Source organism: Temnothorax curvispinosus, unplaced genomic scaffold (assembly GCF_003070985.1).
Source record: "Temnothorax curvispinosus isolate PA1 unplaced genomic scaffold, ASM307098v1 QBEX01013839.1, whole genome shotgun sequence".
In the NCBI taxonomy this organism is placed as follows: Eukaryota; Metazoa; Arthropoda; class Insecta; order Hymenoptera; family Formicidae; genus Temnothorax; species Temnothorax curvispinosus.
In genome coordinates, this window is record NW_020223619.1 from 95,405 (window position 1) to 117,327 (window position 21,923).

Below are 21,923 nucleotides of genomic sequence, written 5' to 3' on the forward strand. Positions count from 1 at the left end.
TTATCGTTTCTCTCAAAATTGCTATAAAATGATTGAATACACTGTAGTTTTAATAAAATCCAATGTATTCAAAAGTAATTGAAATGAAGCCATAAATTAAAAATATATTGTATAACAAGATTAAATTGCTCATTTTAATAATTATATAAATTTAATCACAAGAGAAGACAGAGAAATCTTGCGAGAATCGATATATGTATTATTACTTTATGTTTATATTACTGTATGTAATTCTTATTACAGTTTATAACGTTCCAAAAGTTGTTTACATTTCTAAAACATTTGTTCCAATTAATTTCCTTCTTTAATTTCATACAGTTGAAAAGTATACAAAATAAATCGTGAGTGAATAAGCTAAGATAATCTCGTCGTCTTCTTTTAAAGTCCACATGATTGCGATTACTTTTATAGAAATAATAGAATAGAAATAAAACTTCAACAACTGCTGTATAATTAAAATATGTAGAGCATAATTTATAATAACAATACTATGATAAGATAGATGAAAGCTAGTGTATTATATATTCATGTACATCTCAAGCGCTATTTTCTTTGGTATCTGTAGCACTTATTTGATTAACGTAATAAGTTTAAGATCCAAATCTTTGGTAATCTGATTAATATAATTATAAGCTTGAGATCCATAGAGTTTCAGTGAAAAAGGAATACTTGAATTACTATCTTTAAAATAACACCTATTTCAAAAATCTATATTTTTCAAATTTAAGACCATAAATATTGTTTAATGCCTCTTGAACACAACAAAAAATGTAATTTAAAATAAGATCAATTCATAAAAACATTTATATAAAAGAAATAATAATAAAAAAATTGTTTATTAATACTATCAAGTTTCATCCATTATCCGTCATGGAGAAATCATTACTAAATCGTATGTCGAAACGACTATGATCCAGAACTGATCAAATAAATGGCGGTATTTGATTAGTTCGGTCACAGATTTATAAAAATAAATATTAACATATTAGAATATGAGAAATAAGCTTTACCTCTAATATTGTAAAAATAAAATAATATTTATCGTTGATTAATATTAAAAGTAATATGAAATTTTATTTTCTTAAAAAATAATTGTAATTAGAAAGTTATGGAACTAGTTATGAAACTAGTCTTTTTACATCGATACGACCAATACAAAAAAATAAAAATAAATTAGATTTTGTTATCACATAACTATATCAATTTACAATTTCACATTATTAATCATAAATAAACGGTAATTTCTTCTTATTCTGAACACTATTAAATCTATAAGCGTCAAACAGACGCGATAGAAAGATGTTATCCCCTTTAAACGTGTAGCAACCCCAACCTACTGGATCAACAGCAGCGTTTATGTACACAAGATTAGACGAGGTATATGCTTTGTGCATGTTGGAATTTTAGTTCCGTGAAAAGGTCTTGTAACAATCTTGCATAAATCAAAATCGAATATTTGCTTTTTATACAAAATTAACGATTTACAAAATGACTAGTACTATACAAACAAATTAATACAAAGCTAAATAAAAAGTGGATTGAAAACTACAAATAATAATTTCCTAATATGTCATTAAATGTCATCAGTCTTTCTTTGAGAATTTCTTTTCAAACTAGTCTACCTAGGTGGAAACGCCATTATTATCTGGACGCGATCAGTAAAGCTTGTATAAAGAGAACATAGTAAAAATAAACGTATAACGTAGCGAGATATGGCTTCTATTTTCATCTCGTTAAAAATTTTGGAGAATATCGTATTACAGAAAACTGCAAAATGTAGGTATACATTGCGAGAAGCAGCCGAGGATAGATCTCGTTTAAACGAGCATCGCTCTTTATGCCGTTTCCTTCAGCCAGCCATCCGTTCGAAACGGTGAAATTCGCGGTTCGTTGCACTCGTATAACGAAAACGACACGATCTGCGTAAAAGAAGTCGTACGTGAAGACCACTCACCTTGGTGATGAGATCCTTAGCGCGACTCTCGAAAAGATGCTCGAGCTTCTGAGTGTCAACGGCCACGGGCATCAGTTCGTCCCAGATCATCTTGTGTTTGTCGAGTCGCGCAAGAATGTTGGGATCGTCTCGTACCTCCTTCCAGAACAGTTTCACCGTCTTCTTGCTTTTCTTCGCGAGCAACGACGGCGGGCTCTTCGGAGTGTTGCTGGTCTCGTTAGCTAGCGGCAGCGGTCTCGACATCTTCAAGCTGACACCGAACGGCAGCGGCGGACCCTGAGGAAGAGGCGGTGGCAATCTCGCCCCCAGCGGCGGTGGTGGAGGAGCCAAAGCGTCTCCATTTGACGGTGCCATCGGTGGTGCCATCGGCGGTGGCGGTGGTGGCACACCATTCGTCACGTTAGCTGATCCCAACACGTCGATCTCATCCTCGGAATTCAGATCGGTGAAATCCAAGTCGCAAAGCGCCAATGGTCTCTTCAGTTTTTTTACCAGTTCCTCCCAGTGCAGCTCGTTTTCAGACTTTTTCGTTTCTTGCAATTTGGGCAGATTATCGCCGGTTGGCGACTTCAGTACATCCGCCTTTGACTTTGACTTCGCTAAACCTTCCTTTGCCTTTGAGATTAATCCGCTCATATCTCCTATCCTAAAGACATGCGTAAAAATTGCTAAAATTATACATATGCTAATATTATTATAATTGTTAATATTATTATTTTATGTAATCAACGCTGACAGTATATATTACAACATAGAATAGAAAGAGAAAGATACATTTAGATGAGCTATTAAAATCGAATAACATTGATACATTTACCGATTTAATTGTTGTATTGTTGAGTTACTAAATTACTTTAATTACATTAATTACATGTTATATATACAAATTAAAGCCAATATAATTATCGTGGCTTTAAATTTTAATGTTAAACATGAAAACAATCTCTATATTGAATTCTGACAATTTTGACATTATAAACTTTTATGTATTTGTAAAATCCAAAAATGGAAATTATTTGGGCAAATTATCACAGTGAAATTATTGAAGTTAAATGTGTGCAGTGTGTGTGTGTGTGTATGTGTGTGTGTGTGTGTGTGTGTTTGTATAGTGTAGATATTGTTATATAATTCCATTTTTTCAAAAATATTCCAATTAATTTTGCCTCTTATAAATTTAATTATTAATGTCACATTATAATATGTAAAGTAGTATGCACTATGCACCTTGCAGTAATATGATTTATCAATTATTCATTTTAAGGTACTTTTAAAGATTGTTTTATGACAAAAGTCAAAACGTAAAGTTATTTATCAATTTGTTAAAAGTTTCGTATCCAACAAAGAAGTAACTATATTAAACGCTCTATTCTCGCAATATTCCGTATAAAATTTATATTTCACGTTTAATAAGGAAAGTTTTTTTTTAGTAAAATACAGACAATTAAATTGTTAATAACTGAGTGTGCTAACAATTAATTATGTTTGGAATGCATGATATACCCAAATAACGATGAAGGTAATTTATATATTAGTAAAAAAAACTTATACTTGTTTATACGCGTTTTATCTTTTATTAATTTCGTTCTTATTCTCTTATTAATAATTTTTTAGAATTTAATTAATTTCGAGACTTTTTTATGTCTTCTTATAATGTCGGTTAATAAAAAGTTTGCATTCTAAAGTTTCGTAAATACAGAAGCGAATATAGAAGCGAGATGCAGAGGATAAATCAATCGAGCAGCATGCATCTTAAATAAAGGCTGCGTCTTTCCCAAAATTACCTGGAAACTTTCTCTTCCACGGGACTGCTAGGTATAAGATTCTGTGCTGCCAACTTCTGAGTGAGATCCTTGACGGTTCCTTCCCTCTTAAGCTGTAGAACCACTCGACGATCTTCGTCTTCGTCGGTGTGATTACTCTCGTTGTACTCGACACCTTCGTTGGGACTTTTGCCGTACCATGGCTTCTTCTCCTCCGAGTCGAGCTTGTTCGCGGCATTCATCAAGGGCGTCAAGTCTTTTCTGCTATTCGTTCTGGACAACTTGTTCGAAGGAGAATCAGCGTTCCTCTCATAAGAGGTACCGTTCGTATATCGCAGACTGTTTGTTGCGAACTGACCTTTAATAGCAGAAGGTTAAAAGTATTTATTCTAATGATAGAATTTCTTCTCAATGCACGTCGTTTTAAAAATAAATGTGAATATTAAGGAAGCAAATGATCTGTTAAGTCCGTCTATTTCAAGAAAGATTTAACGGCACACGCATTTAGTATAACATATTTTTAGCTTATTTGTTTGTGAATAGATATATCAAGTGTAAAATTATAAGATAACAAGATTTATCTTAGAGAGTGTGGAACGGGCTAAATACGAGCCAAGCGCTGTTGACGGTGCACAAAGGTTAATCCCTTTATTTATCTTGTTGAGAATGTAAGTCATATTATTTTTGATAATCGGAGATTTAATTAGAAATAAAATAAATTATGTTTGTAAATAATAAAAAATATTTTAAATGATCCGTATAAGTACTCACTTTCCTGATCATCGGTGTGACCAAGCGAAGCTCTCATGTTTGCAGTAGCCTCTTGTTGCTCTCTAATGAAACTCCTCTGTCTCTCCGCGCGTTCTCTTCGCCGTCTTAGCGCTGGTGTAACACCAACATCCACTAAAACATGTGAAACCATATTTTCTTCAGTAAGTTAAATTTTGCTTCTATTAATAATCGCGTATAAAAATCATAAAAAAATTTTTTTGTTAATATAAACACATTTAATTGATTGAGATTCAAAAAGAACACTGACAGATTAGATATGTACTTTATAACAACGTAATCAATCTATCATGTCATATTCAGTCTATATATGACATTTTTAAAGATTTGATAAAGCATTTATGCTAATCGTGTATTGTATTTTCAATGAAAAACTTAGGATATATGCTCGTCTAAATTTGCAAGATAAAAATTTTAGATAATAAAGAAAAATAGATAATTACCTTTATTTTCCTTATAACTGCCGTTGAGTTGGACTTCACCCAGATGACCCTGGGAACTTTGAGAACTACTTGATTCGTCGTCATCATCTGGCAGGTTCGAATTTAAGGTGTTATTCAGCGCGCTCACACCCAGAGAATGATTTAGCCGTGGACTCAGCCGTGCATTCAAAGACATTGATAGGGGCGAGTTACCCGTTGAATGCCTCCGAGACTTTCGCCGTTCGTGAGAATCCACCAGAGACTTCCGATTTCGTAAAGTTTTCCTACGCAGTGAATCAGAAATATCGAATCAAAAACATTTTGATCAAATAAAATAGAATGTTTGTAAAAATATATGCATCTAATTGCAAGATCTTTTCTTTTTCTTCTATAGATCACACAACATTTCAGAAAATTATACATTAATTAATTTAAATGCGGATGAAAAAGAAGGAATCTTATTACATCAATGATCGTATTGTCGATTATAAAGATATCCAATTATATCAAATAAAAAATCTTTACTGTTACTTATTCATTGGCAAAGTAAAAATTACTTATTTGGTCTTATTACATAATATTATACGTTCCATGGCAAATTATGATATCACCTACCTTATATTGTCATCCAATTGACGTATAGGCGAACCCCTGTCGCCGTCTTCGTGATGCAACACCGCTTCGTAGATTTGAAACTGTCTGAGCAGGTCAAGATCCGTGCCCTGTTTCGACATGTACCTCTGAATAACGCCCTCCATACCCTGTTCCTCGAGGCAGTCCACTTGATCGTAGTACGTGTCTTGATCGGGGATACCATTCAAACACTTGTTGATCAAAGTCGTTGCGTATATAAGCAACTCCGTGTCAGCGGCGTCATAATCCTTCAGGAGTTTCATCACGTTAATCCACGGTACCACGCCCCTGGCCTGATCGACCGCCCTCACAGCCCTGACCAACAGCAGGCTGTTTGTTTCCACGTATTCCACAAACACGAGCAGTAGTTTCAACGCCGTCTTCACCACCAGCCGAAAACGACTAGCAATTAACGTATACAACCATTCCACCGTCTGCCCATGTTCCATCACCCCGTTCATGCCGTCGACGTACAGCATCACCTGGCCGAGTGCTGCATAAATGCAAACGAGTTGCGAGATTAAAACACGAAGGGCGAAATTGTTCCAGACAATCGGGCATAAAGAGAGGCAAGCCTTTAACCGTTGTCCGCGTAAATGTACCTCTCTGATGGATTTTATGGCCACACTCAAATAACATAAAGACCCAAGAGATTCTTGAAACATCGCAAAAAGAGAAGTAAAAAATTAAATATTTTATTTTAATGCCGTTTAAACATGCCATGCACTCCCTAAGGAGATTAGCGGAGGGAGAAACCCATTTTTATACAAACAGCTGCCTTTTAAGATATCGTTGCCAATACTCCAATTACATTAAATATTTTCCGCATTAATCGATATTTTTCGCCTAGATTTTTAAATCTCCCTGTTGATATATAACCATTAATCTTGTCTCTTAATTCGCACCGTGGCATTTCTCGCTATTTTTACCGGAACCTAAAAATATAAGCGGAAACGTCGGAATGATGACCTCTACCGATGCAGATATACGCAACGAGAAATACAACCGTCGTTGCACAAACCGATGCGATACCCATCAATCTCGGCTCGATCCAAAACGATGTTACCTATTTTTTTTTACCATGCCCCGTTGTTTACGAAACTGATTTCCGTCCGGTCCTCGGGCCACGAACGCAGGCAGGCGCGATTGGAATTTAACGAGCAAATTCCACCGATCGCGGCAGGTTTACTCAAATTTTATCCGACATAACATTATGGTCGAAAATATGCTTGCGCTCACACGCTTATCGCTTGAAACACGCATATCCCGATGAAAAGCCCTCCACCCGCCCTGCCCTAAACAAATTACGGCACGCTTGGCGTGTAAAATGCACGAAAAATATAGAAGGAAGCTGCTGCGAGCATTCATGTACTGCAGGTAAAAACCGCTTCAACTGAAATTAATTATAAACAATGAGAAAAAAATCGGAATCTCCCATGCTATACTTTGTCGAGTAATAATTACACGTGGGTTTACATGCAACTTGAAAATGCGCATGAAAATCCAAATCATTTATACGATATGCAAACGAAATAATTGATGTTACACTAATTGTAAGTCGCAAAGCCAATTAGTGAGTGTTTATCAAATGAAATATATGAGTTAACATCGCAACGAACTATTCCAAATCCAACTCGGAAATCGACTTTGTTTGCGAGAATGCTAACGATGTTTAATTTTCGCGAGAATTATGTTGTACACAAAATGTAAGAAATAATATTGATAGAAAATCAGCAATTTTTGAATCCCATTCGCGTGTATGTTATAATCAATATTTAACCTATGCAAATTTGGAGCTGGATAGTGCAATCAAGTTAACGAGGCTTTTATCTCGATAAAAATGTAACTGTTTACGTATACTGATTCTCCAATAGAATATCATCAAAATTCTGGCATTCGCGCGATCGTGTGCTTCGTATCAGCAACACAGGCTGGCAATGACAATGATCATGAAGCAATTTCGGCACGTTCCACTAATAAACGTTAATCTAGCCGTTATCGTTAGATAGGCCATAAAGTTAGGATGCAAAATCTAATTAGAACCTAGACGTATATAAATTGCGTCGCGCATAATTAAAATATCTGATATAATTATGTTGCAGTCGGAGGGCATTGTAAGTTACTTTGAATAGACTGCAAAATGTGTAATATACGCGCATGGTACCAACTTCTGTAATAAAAACAGAAAAATTGCATAAGAATTTAATAATAAGTTGCTTCAAATAGATATCAGGTAATAAACAATAGTCAAGAAAGATTGTTAAATTATATTTAAATGTGAATAAAATAAATTCAATTATTCTTATTATCTCTTAAAATATATTATACTTCTCAAAATTGCGTTTGCAATATCAAAAAATCTTTGCTTCTCGTATTTTTTACTGCTTTATTATGGGTTTCTCGATTCGCTTCAGTCTGCTCCCCTCTAATACAGAGACGGATGCGACGAATGCATTACAAGATTACAACATGAAATTAGCGTGCTCATTCGCGTATAAGCCGGCGGTTTACAAAGTACTTGAACGCGGCTCCGAGATATCGCACTCGAAAGGCACGATCAAAGAGCGCCATTCATAATTCGCGACGCATCGCGGGTTTGACGAGTAGCTGCGAGCCACCGTGGCTTCCACGTGTTGACGCTTTCGTAAATGCGGCGCGTTAACACCTGGTGTCACCTTCTCTCGCTCGCCGTACTTTTAGATGGCAATATCATCGTCGCCACGTCCTTTTAGGAAAGACAAAGACTAGGGACGTTGATGCCTCGCTCGTTAAACGTTAGCTACATTACGCCGGTATTATCTTATCGTTACTTGCGGCAAAGCGGGAGCGCGCGCGCGTAGAGAGCGTCTATGTCTACCACGAAATCTCGGTGCGCATGTTATCCCGGCAAGGTCATATCGTTCTCTTAACTCAATTTGCGGATCCGTTTACGATAGGACTTTCCCGCCATCTAATTGGATGAACCGACTACTGCTGTTATTGCGGAAGTTATAGAATAATCATCTCCTGGTATTGTTATTGAATTGTTGGCGGTACTCCACAACAATAGCTATTTACAAGTTATAAAAATTAATTGGACATTTTTATAGAGATCGTGATTAATAGATAAGATATCTGCACATGAATTTAAAGGCATCAAGATAAAAGTTTTTTTTAGTCTTTATAATATATATCGATGACATAACTTCGTTATTGTATTATAATTGAGACTCATGTAATTGGCAATATATCTTGATTAATTATAGAAAGACTAGATATACTATAATCATCTAATATTTATTAGAAACTATCAGAATAACCAACGAATAATTAGTAACAACTAGAAGTTTTTAATTAAGAACATATTAAAGGAAAAATAATAAAAATTATTTCTGTCACAGAACTGAATAGTACTTCTTAATATTTCTTTTATCTAGGAAAAAATGTACCACATTTTTTAAATAATTGTGTATATGTTTAATATATAATACTTTTAGTCCTAAAAATAAAAATAATTTTTATAAGCAAACCACTTGAAAATATCATTTTGTTCTTACGCGTGTAGGAAAATCTCAATTTGTTTGAAGAAGATGAAAGTTTTATCGATAATAATAAGAGAACGGTTTAAGCGAGAAAAGGTCTAGACTTTATTGAATTGGAGATGAGCATTAGGGACGCAGTTACCTTTCAATTTTATAATAAATGAATAAAGTACTCACCTCGTAAAATGTAATTTTGGTAATTCTGGTCGGCTTCGCTGCTGACTTTGATCAAGCAGGCAAGTCCGTCATTTTGCACAAACTCGTGCACCAGATCCTTGTCCTCCTGGAAAATTCGAATTCGCGATAAGTCAATTTCATTACAACTTAACGAGGCGACAGAATTAATCTACGTTGTTCTAAATAGGAAACCGTTTGCAGAAATGTTTCCTTAAAGGCCTTTATTGCTGCTAGGTACGCTTCTTTATTATATCAGAACGGAAAGCTTTTAATGTATAAAACTTAAAAAAATATCGCATTACGTGTTAAACATTGTATTACGCGTGTAATTACTTTACATCAGAATAAATATAAAATCGATCAAAATAATCAATAGTTCTTAGCTATTAAAATTATTAATTAAGTATGTTTTTATATAACAAAAAGTTTCATTAAATATTTATTCAGATTTCAGAAGCAATTTTTATGTTGTTACTCGAACAATCGCAAATCTCGATTCATAACATCTTCATATGTGTTTATATATTTTTTTGGATGTACGGGCAAGCTTTCCGAGTTGGAAGAAACTTCAGAGAAAACATAGAAAAACTAACATAGCTGCTGATATCCGATCCTGACAGCGACGTCACGGCAGCGTGATTTACCTCTACATTACCACCTAAGCTCAACCCGCTCTACCGTGCAGCCGGGGTTAAATGGAATTAGTTATGCCGCTTCGGGCGCAAAGTCGCGGGCATAATGGAAAATCTACCAAGTTTGATTAAACCCCCTCGTTTCCAAGGCGCCGCGGCGCCGAGCCGGTGCCACGGCCGTTCGCGAACTAGTCGGACTTCTCTGATTCGCGTATATATACTTGGGTATTCTCCAGTGTTTCCCCTCTCTCACTTCTCCCCCCGCCAACCGGGAAACGGTGGAAGTTTACACGGGACTTAGGCGCGACATAGACTCGATTAGCTCGACGGATTAAGAAGCGAAATTGAACTCGTACCGTCGCGTCGATGCGTTTCCTCAATTTCTGCGCCGCGAAGGGAAACTTGAAACTAGCCGAAAGGGGAGAGATAAAGGGCAGGTTCGCATATCGGACGCCTCGTGGAAGTAATTATGAAATATATGGTTACACGACGTGTCCCTGCGACAAGATTAGATACGGGGGCGGACGTGCAATTGATTTGCGCCTACGGTAAATTCGATTAGCTGTACGGATTAACAACGAAGGATGTGCAAGAATATGAGGGATACATGTGATGTGAAAGGGTCGTGATGAAGATTGAAACTCGCAGTGGCAATAATCGGAAGGATTGTTAAATGCGGGCAAAATTTAATTAACTCTCCGTCCTCTGTCGTTCACTGCAAGAACGAAATTAAAATTTAGTATTTCCAATAATCTCAATTTTTTTTAAATTATAGATAACAAAAGAAATACGCAGATAATAGCTTGAACAGAGAAAGAGAGAAAGAAAAGGAAAGTGTATGTGTTGTTCATCTCGTAAATAAATGAAATATCGAAGGAATAATAAATTTAAATACATTTCGACAAAAAACTGATCAAAATGTGCTTTAATTTACATGCTAGTTTTTATGCCGGAGAGCCATCTTTCTCAATGAAATAAAATCAATGAAAGAAAATCGTTTATGAAGAAAGTAAAATATCGTTGCGAAATTAAAAAGAAAGAAATTGACAAAAATCATTATTTAATAATAAGATTTCAGACATAATGTATTTATACTCTTGAATATTAAACATTTAATAACCGAATTATTTTCAATAGTTTGGTTAGCAAATATAAAATGTAAGATCTAAGATTTCAGGCTCCCTAATGTGATTATTTTGTCTTTTACGTTTTCTAGTACACACTATTTTAAGAAAATATCATGTTTTGTAATTTAGACACTGACAAATACGAATGCAATACTAAAACATTTTTTATATACATTGTTATAAATACCACATTATAGATTTTAATTCAATATACACATGATCGAACACCTTGTTATTCATGGATAACTTTAAAAAACAAATATTACGAGTTTAAACCACCAGATACTTAATTAAACTCTTCATTCTTGATCAGGTCAGGTTTCTTGAAGAAAAGGGATAAAACTATGCGTCTTCGACCAAGAGTGGGGAAAATGCACTCGCTCGAATCGCCATGTAAATAATTTACTCGTCAGACAAGTAACTTCGCGCAAAAATATTCGCTCAATTTCGTCGCATACACCGCAACTGCTCATCCGTCCAGTCCCACTATACATTGCATCCACACTATACATTCTTTCCGGCCTTCTCGCTCGTTCCATCTCATCGCGAATTGCAAACCCACCTGAAAAATCTGCTTGAGGGAGAAGAGAGCCCGTCGCAGCTCGCGGCCCTCGCTGTTCAGCAATTTTTCTGCAACAGACAAGCAACACGCAACCATTTATTATAATAATACTGCATGCGCGCCGTCGTCGTCGTGGGCGCGTTCGCGCGCATTGTTGCGCGAGTCCGGGGCCCCCTTTTTGCAAAGGACCCCATTTTCAGATCACGGTACTTAAAGCGGCTGTAATGAAGAGGCCGCCGTTTACCATAGCCTCTTCCATCGCGGCAATTCCATGCGACCGCGCACGCGTGCACCGCTAATTTGATATAAATTGCCGTCAGATTATTGAATCCGGCCCTCGGGCGAGACTGGGAACCTTCATCGTCCGAGATTAATTTTAGTATCACCAAACGAAAACAACAGGATTAATGAAGTGCGGTGTCAATGCCAGCTCGGTAAGTGGAGAAATTTATCATGATGAACTAATGAAGTAACTAAGCGGATAAGTAATTGTGACAATTAATGTAATTTCACAAAATTAATTTCTTTCCGCAATAGTCTTCAAATATATGTATTTCATTCAAATGTAAATGCTACAAAATGAAATGTCAAATCTATAAAACATGTTTTCAAGAAAGTTTGCTTTATTCAGTAAATTATCTCCAAGATGTTATTCCGCTATTCAGTCGAACTTCAAAATTATTGTATTTTATCTATTGTAATTTTTAATAAATTTAATTTGATATCCAAGCATCGTATCACATAGACGCTATTATTAATTACAAAGTTTCCTCAAATAACGGTTTTACGAAATTTTCTCATTAAATTCTCAACGACCCATACAATCAATGATAAACAAGGCGAATGCGCGCATATTCAACATACCGCCGCGCCGCGCCGTATTCAACAACGTATACAACGTATTCTTCGTTCTCGGGAGGATTCATGATCCCATTGAGAAGTTCACCATTTGATTCCGCTCTCCCTCGAATGGATTTATTTATCGGGTAAACAACGGAGCAAGTACCGGGGAGCAATTAAACACAGGTTCGTAATTAAGTCCCATCAATTTTGCATGTTGAATTCCCGGTCGAAAATCTCCATTCCGTCTCCGCGACCATTTTTCTCTCGCCAACCTGTACGCGATCCTCTTCCAATCATGACCCACCGATTCGTCGTATTACTAATAATTGAATTCCATTTCATCGGCGGTGCGGCAGGGCAAATTCAATTTGCCGGCCATACCGGAATTTTCTGATTCTATTGCGGAAGTTCGCGGATAGTTCGTCAGGACGACGAAAAAACGAATGAGTCTAGTGGAACGTGTTATCGTGCAAAAGCGCGGAATATGCCAATATGCTGTGAATATATATGCAGTAGAAATTTTACCAGAAACAAGGTGAGAAAAGTTGGACATGTCAGTACTATGTATTATATACGAGAGGTAGTTTCTGTCTACGATCTTTGATAAGCGCAATTTGTCATTGTTCTTTCTCTCTCCCCCTTACTTCGTTCTCTTTTTCCCCTTCTCATATTTCTATATACGGCTTGGTCGAAAATAAATGTAACCATCTAATAGCATAACATGTATAATATCGATCATTCTTTGTTGTCTTTACTATCTACTTTTAGATCATTTTTTACCATCGATCCTATTTGTTTAAATTGATGACAATAAAAATTTCAATTTCTATTTACGGGACTAACTTTTTAATATAGAATGTGTTTAATAACGGCAGCATTTAAATATAAAGTTACTTTTCGTTTATTGTGGCCACATCTTGTTTGCGATTTTTTACGTAACCACGCCTTTTCGTCTGCCCAAGTCACGGATTGCGGCATGGCAAACCCAATTCGCGATTTCTTTCGCGGAAACGAAGGCCCGGTGCGACCGCATAATCCACGGCTATCACGCGATCTCCAAATGCATAATGCATGCAGGAGAGAGATGGTCCAAGGAGAAGAGTGACGGGAAAAACGAGCGAGAAAGAGAAAGAGAGGAGATATGCAAGCAAAGGTAATTAGGAGCTCGCTGCAGGGTACGCGAAGGAGTCGGGGAGAAAGGATGACGGCGAGGAAGAGAGAACGAACGACGCGTCTTCTAAGAATAGCGGTCCCAAGACCCTGGGGCCCTTGGTCCCTCCGTAATCAGTGACCATATAAGCAAAGGTCTCCTTCCCCCCCCCCTTCGACCCTTTTTGCTCCTTCTCTCTGTCTCCGCGTGGTATCTTCTTTTCGCTGCTAAGCAACTTTGCCGTGACTATACACCGTAATGCGCTATTGTCGTCCATAGATCCTCTTTCGCTTAATTTTCACTACAATCAATGTTAGGTTTCAGCGTTAAATGCTTATTATCTTAGGCTACTGTAGATAATCTACCAACTTGTTTCTAGATTAGAGTCCCATTTGCGTTTGGCAGAAGAGAAATTAACATTTTATGCATTTTAAATGTGTATACTTGTACTTGCGCTAAATTTTTTCAAAGGCATGCAAATCTGTTCTTAATTACTTTACTACCTTAAATATATTCAACAACATTATTTTCATGAAAAGACAGAAATTACTAATAAATTTTGAAGCATTTGCATGCATTCTTAAAATAAATAAAAAATTTAATATTAAAAATATAAAAATCCATTTTATTGAGAAAATGTAATTTACATTTATATTAAATAATTGTCTAGAATAGTTTTATTAAAGTCCAAGTTTTAAGAGAAAAGATCAATGGAATCAATTGGTTCAATTAAAAATAAACAACATTGGCGACATTTAATTTATGAGAAATGTAACATAATAGAGAATCGTATCATAGTGTTTCATATGATGTGATTATTATCACATGTTATTTTTATCTATGATTGTTCACTTCATAGGTGATGCCAATTGGCACGCAACACTGCTTTAATATGAGAATAGCAAGAGGAACCAAATTAGAGAAGCGTACTGAAAATATAGAAATATGAAGAATATTAAACAAAAAACTATATTTAATCTTTGTAGCGTATCACACTTTTTCTTGTTTTGTATCTTGAATTAAAAAATTATACACATGAAAAAATCCTTCTACATAATGATGATATGAATGTGAGTTAGCTTTCATCAAATCTAACAAAATTATAATTTTAATAAAATGTCATAAACAATAGGGTAAACTCGGGTAAGATGGCCATACAAGAAGGATGGCCAACCTATGTTCTTTCAGTCTAGCTCGCCATGAAATATCAAATGAACATGGGTTGGCCATCTTACCCGAGTTTACCCTATATAACAGTAAAATGTATATTAAAAATTGTAATTTGGTTTTTAATAATTTCTATTCTGAGTTAAACATTCATGATATTTCCAAAGTAAATGCTGTGAAAATTAGAAGTCTTTATTATTTATATAATTTTAATTTAATAAATTATATAAATGGAAAATTTCGGAGAAATAAATATCACTATATTCTTAGAAAAGGGCCGAGATAGATTAAAGATCAATTTATTAAAAATTTAAAATTTAAAAAAATTCTATAACATTTTACTAAAATATCTAATCCATTTCGTGAACAACCGAATACTAGTGCCAGATTTCTCGGCGTGAGCGAAATCCGAATCCGTGTGTCGCGTGATACGTGAAAACGTGCTCTCGTGGCACGCATCGCGTGATACGTAATGCGTCCGGTTAACTGGCCAGCCGCGGAATATTTGTATGATCGGTTCGCGGGTGCGCGAAATAGAATAGCGGAATCATTCATCGCGATATTTCGTTGCCGCATGAATGTCAGTGAGTACACTTTGCGCGTATTAATGCGAAAATGAAAAGGATAAATGAAGAATGAGGGGGACGCAATAACAATAATGTTTTTTAACAAAAACCTCAAATAAACAGTGTAATAATTATTATTTTAATATTTAACGCATATATAGTAATATAAGTGAAATAAATTTATCACTGCATTTATCGTCTAGCAAATTTCATCATTATCTAAGGGATTATATATTATAGTTAATCATATATGTTATTAATGAATTATTGTATTAATAATGTGTGATAATACTAGTATTCCATCATATCACGTATTTTTAGATCTCTAATTATTTCTTGGTTTTTTGTCGTTATACATATCATAAGATATTTATTTATTGCAAAAGTATCTATTTATATTAAATGTATACTAAGAAAATTAAATATGAAAAGAAATATTATGTATAGATTAAAAGATTTTAGTTATGCAAACGTTACACATATTATATTTCTTATTAATTTTTCTTTGTTTAGAAACTCTATTCTGTAATAGTTTTATTTATTTCCGTTTCTTGATATTTTTGTCACTTCAAATAGCTTGCACGTATTCAGGTATAAATAAAATACGCAAGACATTCTTGCAAGATAGGGTCATTTTTATTACCTTTTTTATTACTTTTCGAAGCTATGTTAAGTCGCACAGGAGGAAGAAGAGACGAAAGATCAAAACAAAAAAAGACAGACGAATTTCATGAAGACCGGAGGTACACGGAGAACCGTTAAAATATGTAAAACGGCATGGTCCACTTTGGGGCTTCCGCTCCTCCCTCTGCCCTTTTGAAACTTCTTTTTTTTTCTTGCTTATTCTGTACCTTCGATTATCTCCTCCACCGCCTTCACAGAGTTCAATGAACCAGGACACAGAGCCCGCAGGTGTACTCGACACACATGATCGCAAATTTTGTTCTCTGTGATATTCAACATCTATGGAACATTTCAGCAAGATTACTAAATATTAACAAATTTAATAAATGTACATAAAAAATATTAACATTGCTAGCTTTTTGTCTGGAAAAACAAAAGACGCAAAAAACAAAGGTTATTTAAAAGTAATTATTTAATTACAAGAAATAAAAAGAATATGAATAATTATGTTTCAGTATGTACAAGTAAATAAGTTTTTACATATATCTAATACACATTTTAAATAAATTTGTAAAGATTTCATTAAAGCATCATTATAAATTATCTATTACAAGAAAATTAAAAAGAAATGAGTAAGAAGTATAAGAAAAGAGTAAGAAATATGAAAAGAGAAAGATGTTTTAAAATTTATCAAAAAATTTATAATTGCATAAAAGTGTGTTAGTTTTTGAATACTTTATATAATTTCTGTAAATATTATTACGTTTAAGAATATATAACCAGACTACGATACAAAACCTTTTGATTACAATTGATTCAGTTATACAAGGAAGTATAATGTTAATAACAATTATAGAAATGTCTATTGGCAGGAAACAGTACTGACAGCTGAACCCGTAAGGAATAATTTACATGGCGAAAAGACGCAAGCAGTACCTTTGCTTATTTTCAAGAAATTAATGTTAGCAAGTCAAATAAGCTTGTCTGAACATCTTATACAGAATCTTCATTTTAACAGAAATAATGTAACAATGTTAATGGAAATGAATGTAGAAAACAAGATTTTATTCAGACAAACAAATTTTATTATACGTCGCGTAACATTTCTACGTACCTTATTATGGTTTTCAGAAAATATTGTAATAAAATTAATTAAAAAGTAAATCTTATTCAAATAATTTAAATAATAATAAACTCTAAAAATATATAAATTTTAAAAGCTTCTAAAATGCTTAAATTGTTCAAAACATTTCTTAAACTTTTAATGTGTTACTTTTAAAGTGATTTAATAATCTGTACAAAAGAAATAAATACGCAGGTTCGGCATAAAAACAAAAACACTGCAAACTTGTAAGTAAAAGGTAAGCTATTAAAACCCGTTTTAAAAATATAAATGAGCCCACAGACATTATTTCTCTGAGTCATTAAATGTTGGTAATTATAGTAATTCACGCATAATAAGATTTAATCAGAACAAGCTTATCGAAATAATACGTTTTTTTTTACAGAAAATCATTTCCAAAACAAAACTGATAAAACAACAAATCACTGCTCGTTTACTCAGAAACTCGCTTATTGCTGATAAAAAGCGCATAAAATTCAAATGCAGTAATTCAGAAAACTGCATCACACGATTCAATTTTTTCGTAATATTCCAGTTCGTTCTATTATGCCAAGAAAAACGTTTAAGAAAATCGCCGAGAAAGAGTGCACTTGTTTTTAAGAAGAAAAATCGAAGATTCCAATTGATTCATAACATTATTATAGACATTTTAGCAATATTCGTGCTATACATATTTAATGTTACGTATTTACGGTACAATTATATGACTATTACAAATCTAAAAGCATTATGCGCACGCACGAATTTTCAATAACCATGTTAACCTCTTACTTCTTCTACAAAAGAGAGGGAGAAAGAGAGAGAGAGAGAGAGATTTTAATTAGATTTTCTATTTCAATTAGATAAAGCTGTTTTAATTATATTTTTAAAAATTTCGAATTATATATTTTTACAATAAAGTCCTACAAAAAAAAAGAATTTTTACATATTTTTGTAACATATTAAACAGTTCAGATATAAACACAAATATTTGGATGGTTTTTAATTATTAGAAGAAATCATCTGGCGATGAAAGAATCAAACAGAGATATATGTGTTTGCCGCTATTTGTTGTAATTTCAATAATGATTTTTGTAACGCTAGGGGTAAAAAAAATATAGAACGAAGGGAGTTTTTATTCGACATTGCGTGATTAAGTACCGTCTGTCATAGTCGGTGATGGATGGTCGCTGAGCCACGATAAAGGATTAGCTTGATTTTCGCAGGTACAGGGTTCCGCACTCAACGGCATAGTCATTACTTTGCTAATTATCAACAGGCAACAAGAGCTCATTGTTTGCGACATTGTATAATTATGGCATGGTGTATATTAAAAAAAATAATAATATTCTTTTGCTTAAAGATATATTGTAAATTTAATTATGCATTTGTTATTCATTGTTTCTATAATCGCTCGTATACAATTTAGATCATAAAAAGCTTTGTAATATTAAAGAGTTGCTAGAATTTATAAAAAAGAGATATTAAATCACATTATTTTAAAACACTAAAAGATTATCATAATAAATGCGACATAAAAATATAAAAATTCATTATTTTAATAAAACGTTATCCCATAAAAATATAGGAATGATTTATTTAAATAAATGTTATTTTTAATTTAGCTAATAAATTTTTATTACTTTTATTTTTATTGTGTAAACATTTATTTTATATGCTCCATTGTAAATTAGAAGTACTTTATGAAATACATCTTACAGTAAAAAATATAAAAACTAAAATGATAAATAATATGTATGCTGGAAGTTTAATTCGTGGATTATCTTTTTAAAAACTTTTATAATGATTTAAAAAAAGATATCAATCTTAGGGGCCTATTCTGTAAACGTTAACGCTTTGCGCAGATATAATATGCCATAGAGCATATACCGCTGCGCAAAGCACATAACGATATTTTTAACATTTACAGAAGAGTCCCCTTAGATTAGTTAAAAAATTCGTGTTTAAATTTACGATAATTCTTAGTCACGCTACATATTATTGCAAGTAATTTACATGTAAAATTTCTATTGAAAAAATATCTACGTTCCTACAAACACATTATTATGATTAACTATATACGTGTTTGTCTATCAGACGTCATCGATTGGACGTATGTCAGTATCACAATTAGTACAAGTTATTCATATTAATGATATACGGCCCTTGTACATTTGGACCTCTTGGTGCTATGATGATTAAATATGTGTGACTATTCACCCACGATCATTGATTGGTCGCATTGTCACTATTACAGTTAGGTCGCTATTATTGGTAAACCGAAACAAGTGACCTCATAACTAGAATATCTACTAATGATTTAACTAAAATATATTTTGTAATAAAATCATTCTATATATAATTAAAAATAATATTAAAATGTTACAAATTATAACTGCAAAGTTATTCGTATTACTTGTAGTTCACACACACAATAAAGAAATGTATATTAATTGAACAGCTTTAAAAAATTTTATTTATAGAAATTTATTATTCTGTTTATTTATAGAATTGTATTTATATTAACGAGTCATATAAATAAATTTATTTAATCATTTCATTCATATAGATTTCTTAATTTTAGAAAGTTTATTTTTTAGCAGGAATGTATTTGAGCATAGTTTCTTTATATATCTTTTCATTTTCTAATATTAAATAATATTAAAATTTGATTTCAAAATACATCTCATATTATAAATTTCTAAATAAAATTGATTTAAAATAAAATAATTGAAAAGGTATTGATTATTTATTTAATTCCATTAATTTGCAAGAGATTTTACAATTTTATTTACTTTTAATACACTTATAATTATCAATATATTTTAGTTAAGAAAAATTAGAAATTGATAAAATAAAATTATTCGAAACATAAAACATCGTAATGTCATTTAATCCCATTCTGTATACTTCTACCATTATCTAATTATCATGATCAAAATTCAATGCTTTGCAGCATCAGCGTTACAGTTAGCAGAAGGTCGTCGTTGTCGGTGAACCGAAACAAGTGACCGAGTAACTAGAACGAGGCTCGACCCGACGCTGCCTGTTAAGGGTCGAGGAATCAGCGCGCGCGCGGTCGGCACGGATGATCCATCCAAGTGGATCGTGGGAGCCCGTCGCGAGATTTAAATCAGAAATTCACGATGATGGTACTCACCTATGATGGTGTGAACCCTCACGGACAGCTGGGTCCTGAGAATGATCGCGTTCTTCCGGCTGTAACAAAAAGAATAAACAATACCGACCGATTAGTATGCGCGTCGAAATGCTGATTGCTGCGCCGGGTTACATATTAATATCTAATTAAAGATACGGAGGTGGAGGAGACGAGAAAGGCCCATTGCCCCACTGAAACGCGCTATTATTCATCCCGTCGCGGATGGATGCTAATTAGTTACAGCTGCGAATTAATCGCGTTCGGTAATTACTTAATTAGGGCTTGGCGCGTCCTCCTTAATCCGCGTGCACAATGTGCGAATTCTAAATACGTATCCTACGGTATGCTGCGTGTTTTTAAATCTAGATTTATAAATTTGCAATTATAATGCAGTCTTTGTCCTGACATAACAACACGATAACCTGGTAACGTAATTATGACCATTTGTTTCTTGAGTCAACTAAATAAATAATTAATAGCTTTACGTTATCTCGCCATATACATATATCAACGTTAATTTGTAATCGCTACGACGCTCAAAATAGAAATAATCTTTATTAGAACATTATTTTTTCAAAAAGTTTATGTAGGAAACAATAATTGCGTATCAACACTTAACATGATTAATTATTGTAGTGTAAATAAAAAATTGACCTAAATTAATATAACATTATTAACTAATGTGATTAGGAAAGAAAATTACGACACGTTGTAATTACAAACTTTTGCGTGGCGTACAGTAGTATCGACTACGCATAAATTTTGTCCTAATTGCCCTACTACTAGACAAGCTAATTAGTTTTAGGATAGGAAACTTCTGGAGTGGGTTATTCCATGAGCGTCCCAGAAATTCCCCATGGAATAGTCAAGTAGCGACGAACTCATCATATGACAACTGTAATGAAGTTCTACGAGCGTACCAATTCGCGAGAGGAAACGCTCATCGATTTTGGTGTAAATGCAGCTTCACAACAACGTGCTCTGATACATAAATTGGGTTAGAGTGGCGCAACTCGACTTCCCCGTGCATATCACCTCACCTTGAACGGCGCGAACTTTAAGGCCCTGCGAACCTTCCCACGCCACGTCCGCGTCGCTGAGAAACCGCGACGACCGTATAGACAATGGCTTTCAGAAAAAGAAGAGGGGGAGAGGAAAAGAGGCGACGAAGAATCGTTGGCATAGCAGCGGTGGTGGCGGTGATAGTGCGCGGAGGTAAAAAAAAAAAAAGTCGGGTATACGCTCGTTAATAATGTTTCCGCTCGTTAAATGAGGGAGTCAGAATGCGATTACGCGCCCTGAATTTCCCACGAATAATGGCGGCCGTAGCAGTATGTTAGGCGACCCCTCTCAAGTGTCGGCAAAGGGCAAGAATATAGAGTGCAATAGGACAAATTTAAAATGTGGCGTATAAGTGCGGTACTAAATGCTTTCGAAAAATTAAAACTAAAACTAGGATAAATAATTCAATTCTTTAGATTCCTAAGTGTTAGTAATAAAAAAATGAGAAAACAAAAGATTTGTTATGATAAAACATATTCAACTTCGTGCATTTAAGTATAAATATATGATAAATAAAAGCAGCAGACTAAAGTATAAAATTATGAAGTATTGCGTGTTAGAAGTCATTACAAAAATAAGTAAAACGAACATAAAGTATAGATAAAAGCGTTGATTAAAACATATATAATTTAATGAATTAACATAGCCAATTTATTTAATGGATTTACTTAG

At 34.0% G+C, this 21,923-nt stretch overlaps 1 protein-coding gene across 5 annotated transcripts in view; it reads right to left on the bottom strand.

The window, feature by feature from the left end:
- The window catches only part of LOC112464047 (FH1/FH2 domain-containing protein 3), a 138,059-nt gene that overhangs the window by 22,094 nt on the left and 94,042 nt on the right, over nucleotides 1-21,923 (bottom strand). For 3 of the 5 annotated variants that reach the window (XM_025030819.1, XM_025030820.1, XM_025030821.1), the window contains 8 exons: nucleotides 20,190-20,248; nucleotides 11,578-11,645; nucleotides 9,257-9,362; nucleotides 5,541-6,051; nucleotides 4,947-5,209; nucleotides 4,486-4,617; nucleotides 3,736-4,072; nucleotides 1,954-2,600 (listed from right to left, as the gene is read on the bottom strand). In XM_025030819.1, the coding sequence (XP_024886587.1) occupies nucleotides 1,954-2,600; nucleotides 3,736-4,072; nucleotides 4,486-4,617; nucleotides 4,947-5,209; nucleotides 5,541-6,051; nucleotides 9,257-9,362; nucleotides 11,578-11,645; nucleotides 20,190-20,248 (2,123 nt within the window). The remainder of the gene's footprint in view (nucleotides 1-1,953; nucleotides 2,601-3,735; nucleotides 4,073-4,485; nucleotides 4,618-4,946; nucleotides 5,210-5,540; nucleotides 6,052-9,256; nucleotides 9,363-11,577; nucleotides 11,646-20,189; nucleotides 20,249-21,923) is intronic. The other 2 variants (XM_025030818.1, XM_025030823.1) reach the window with 1 other exon arrangement.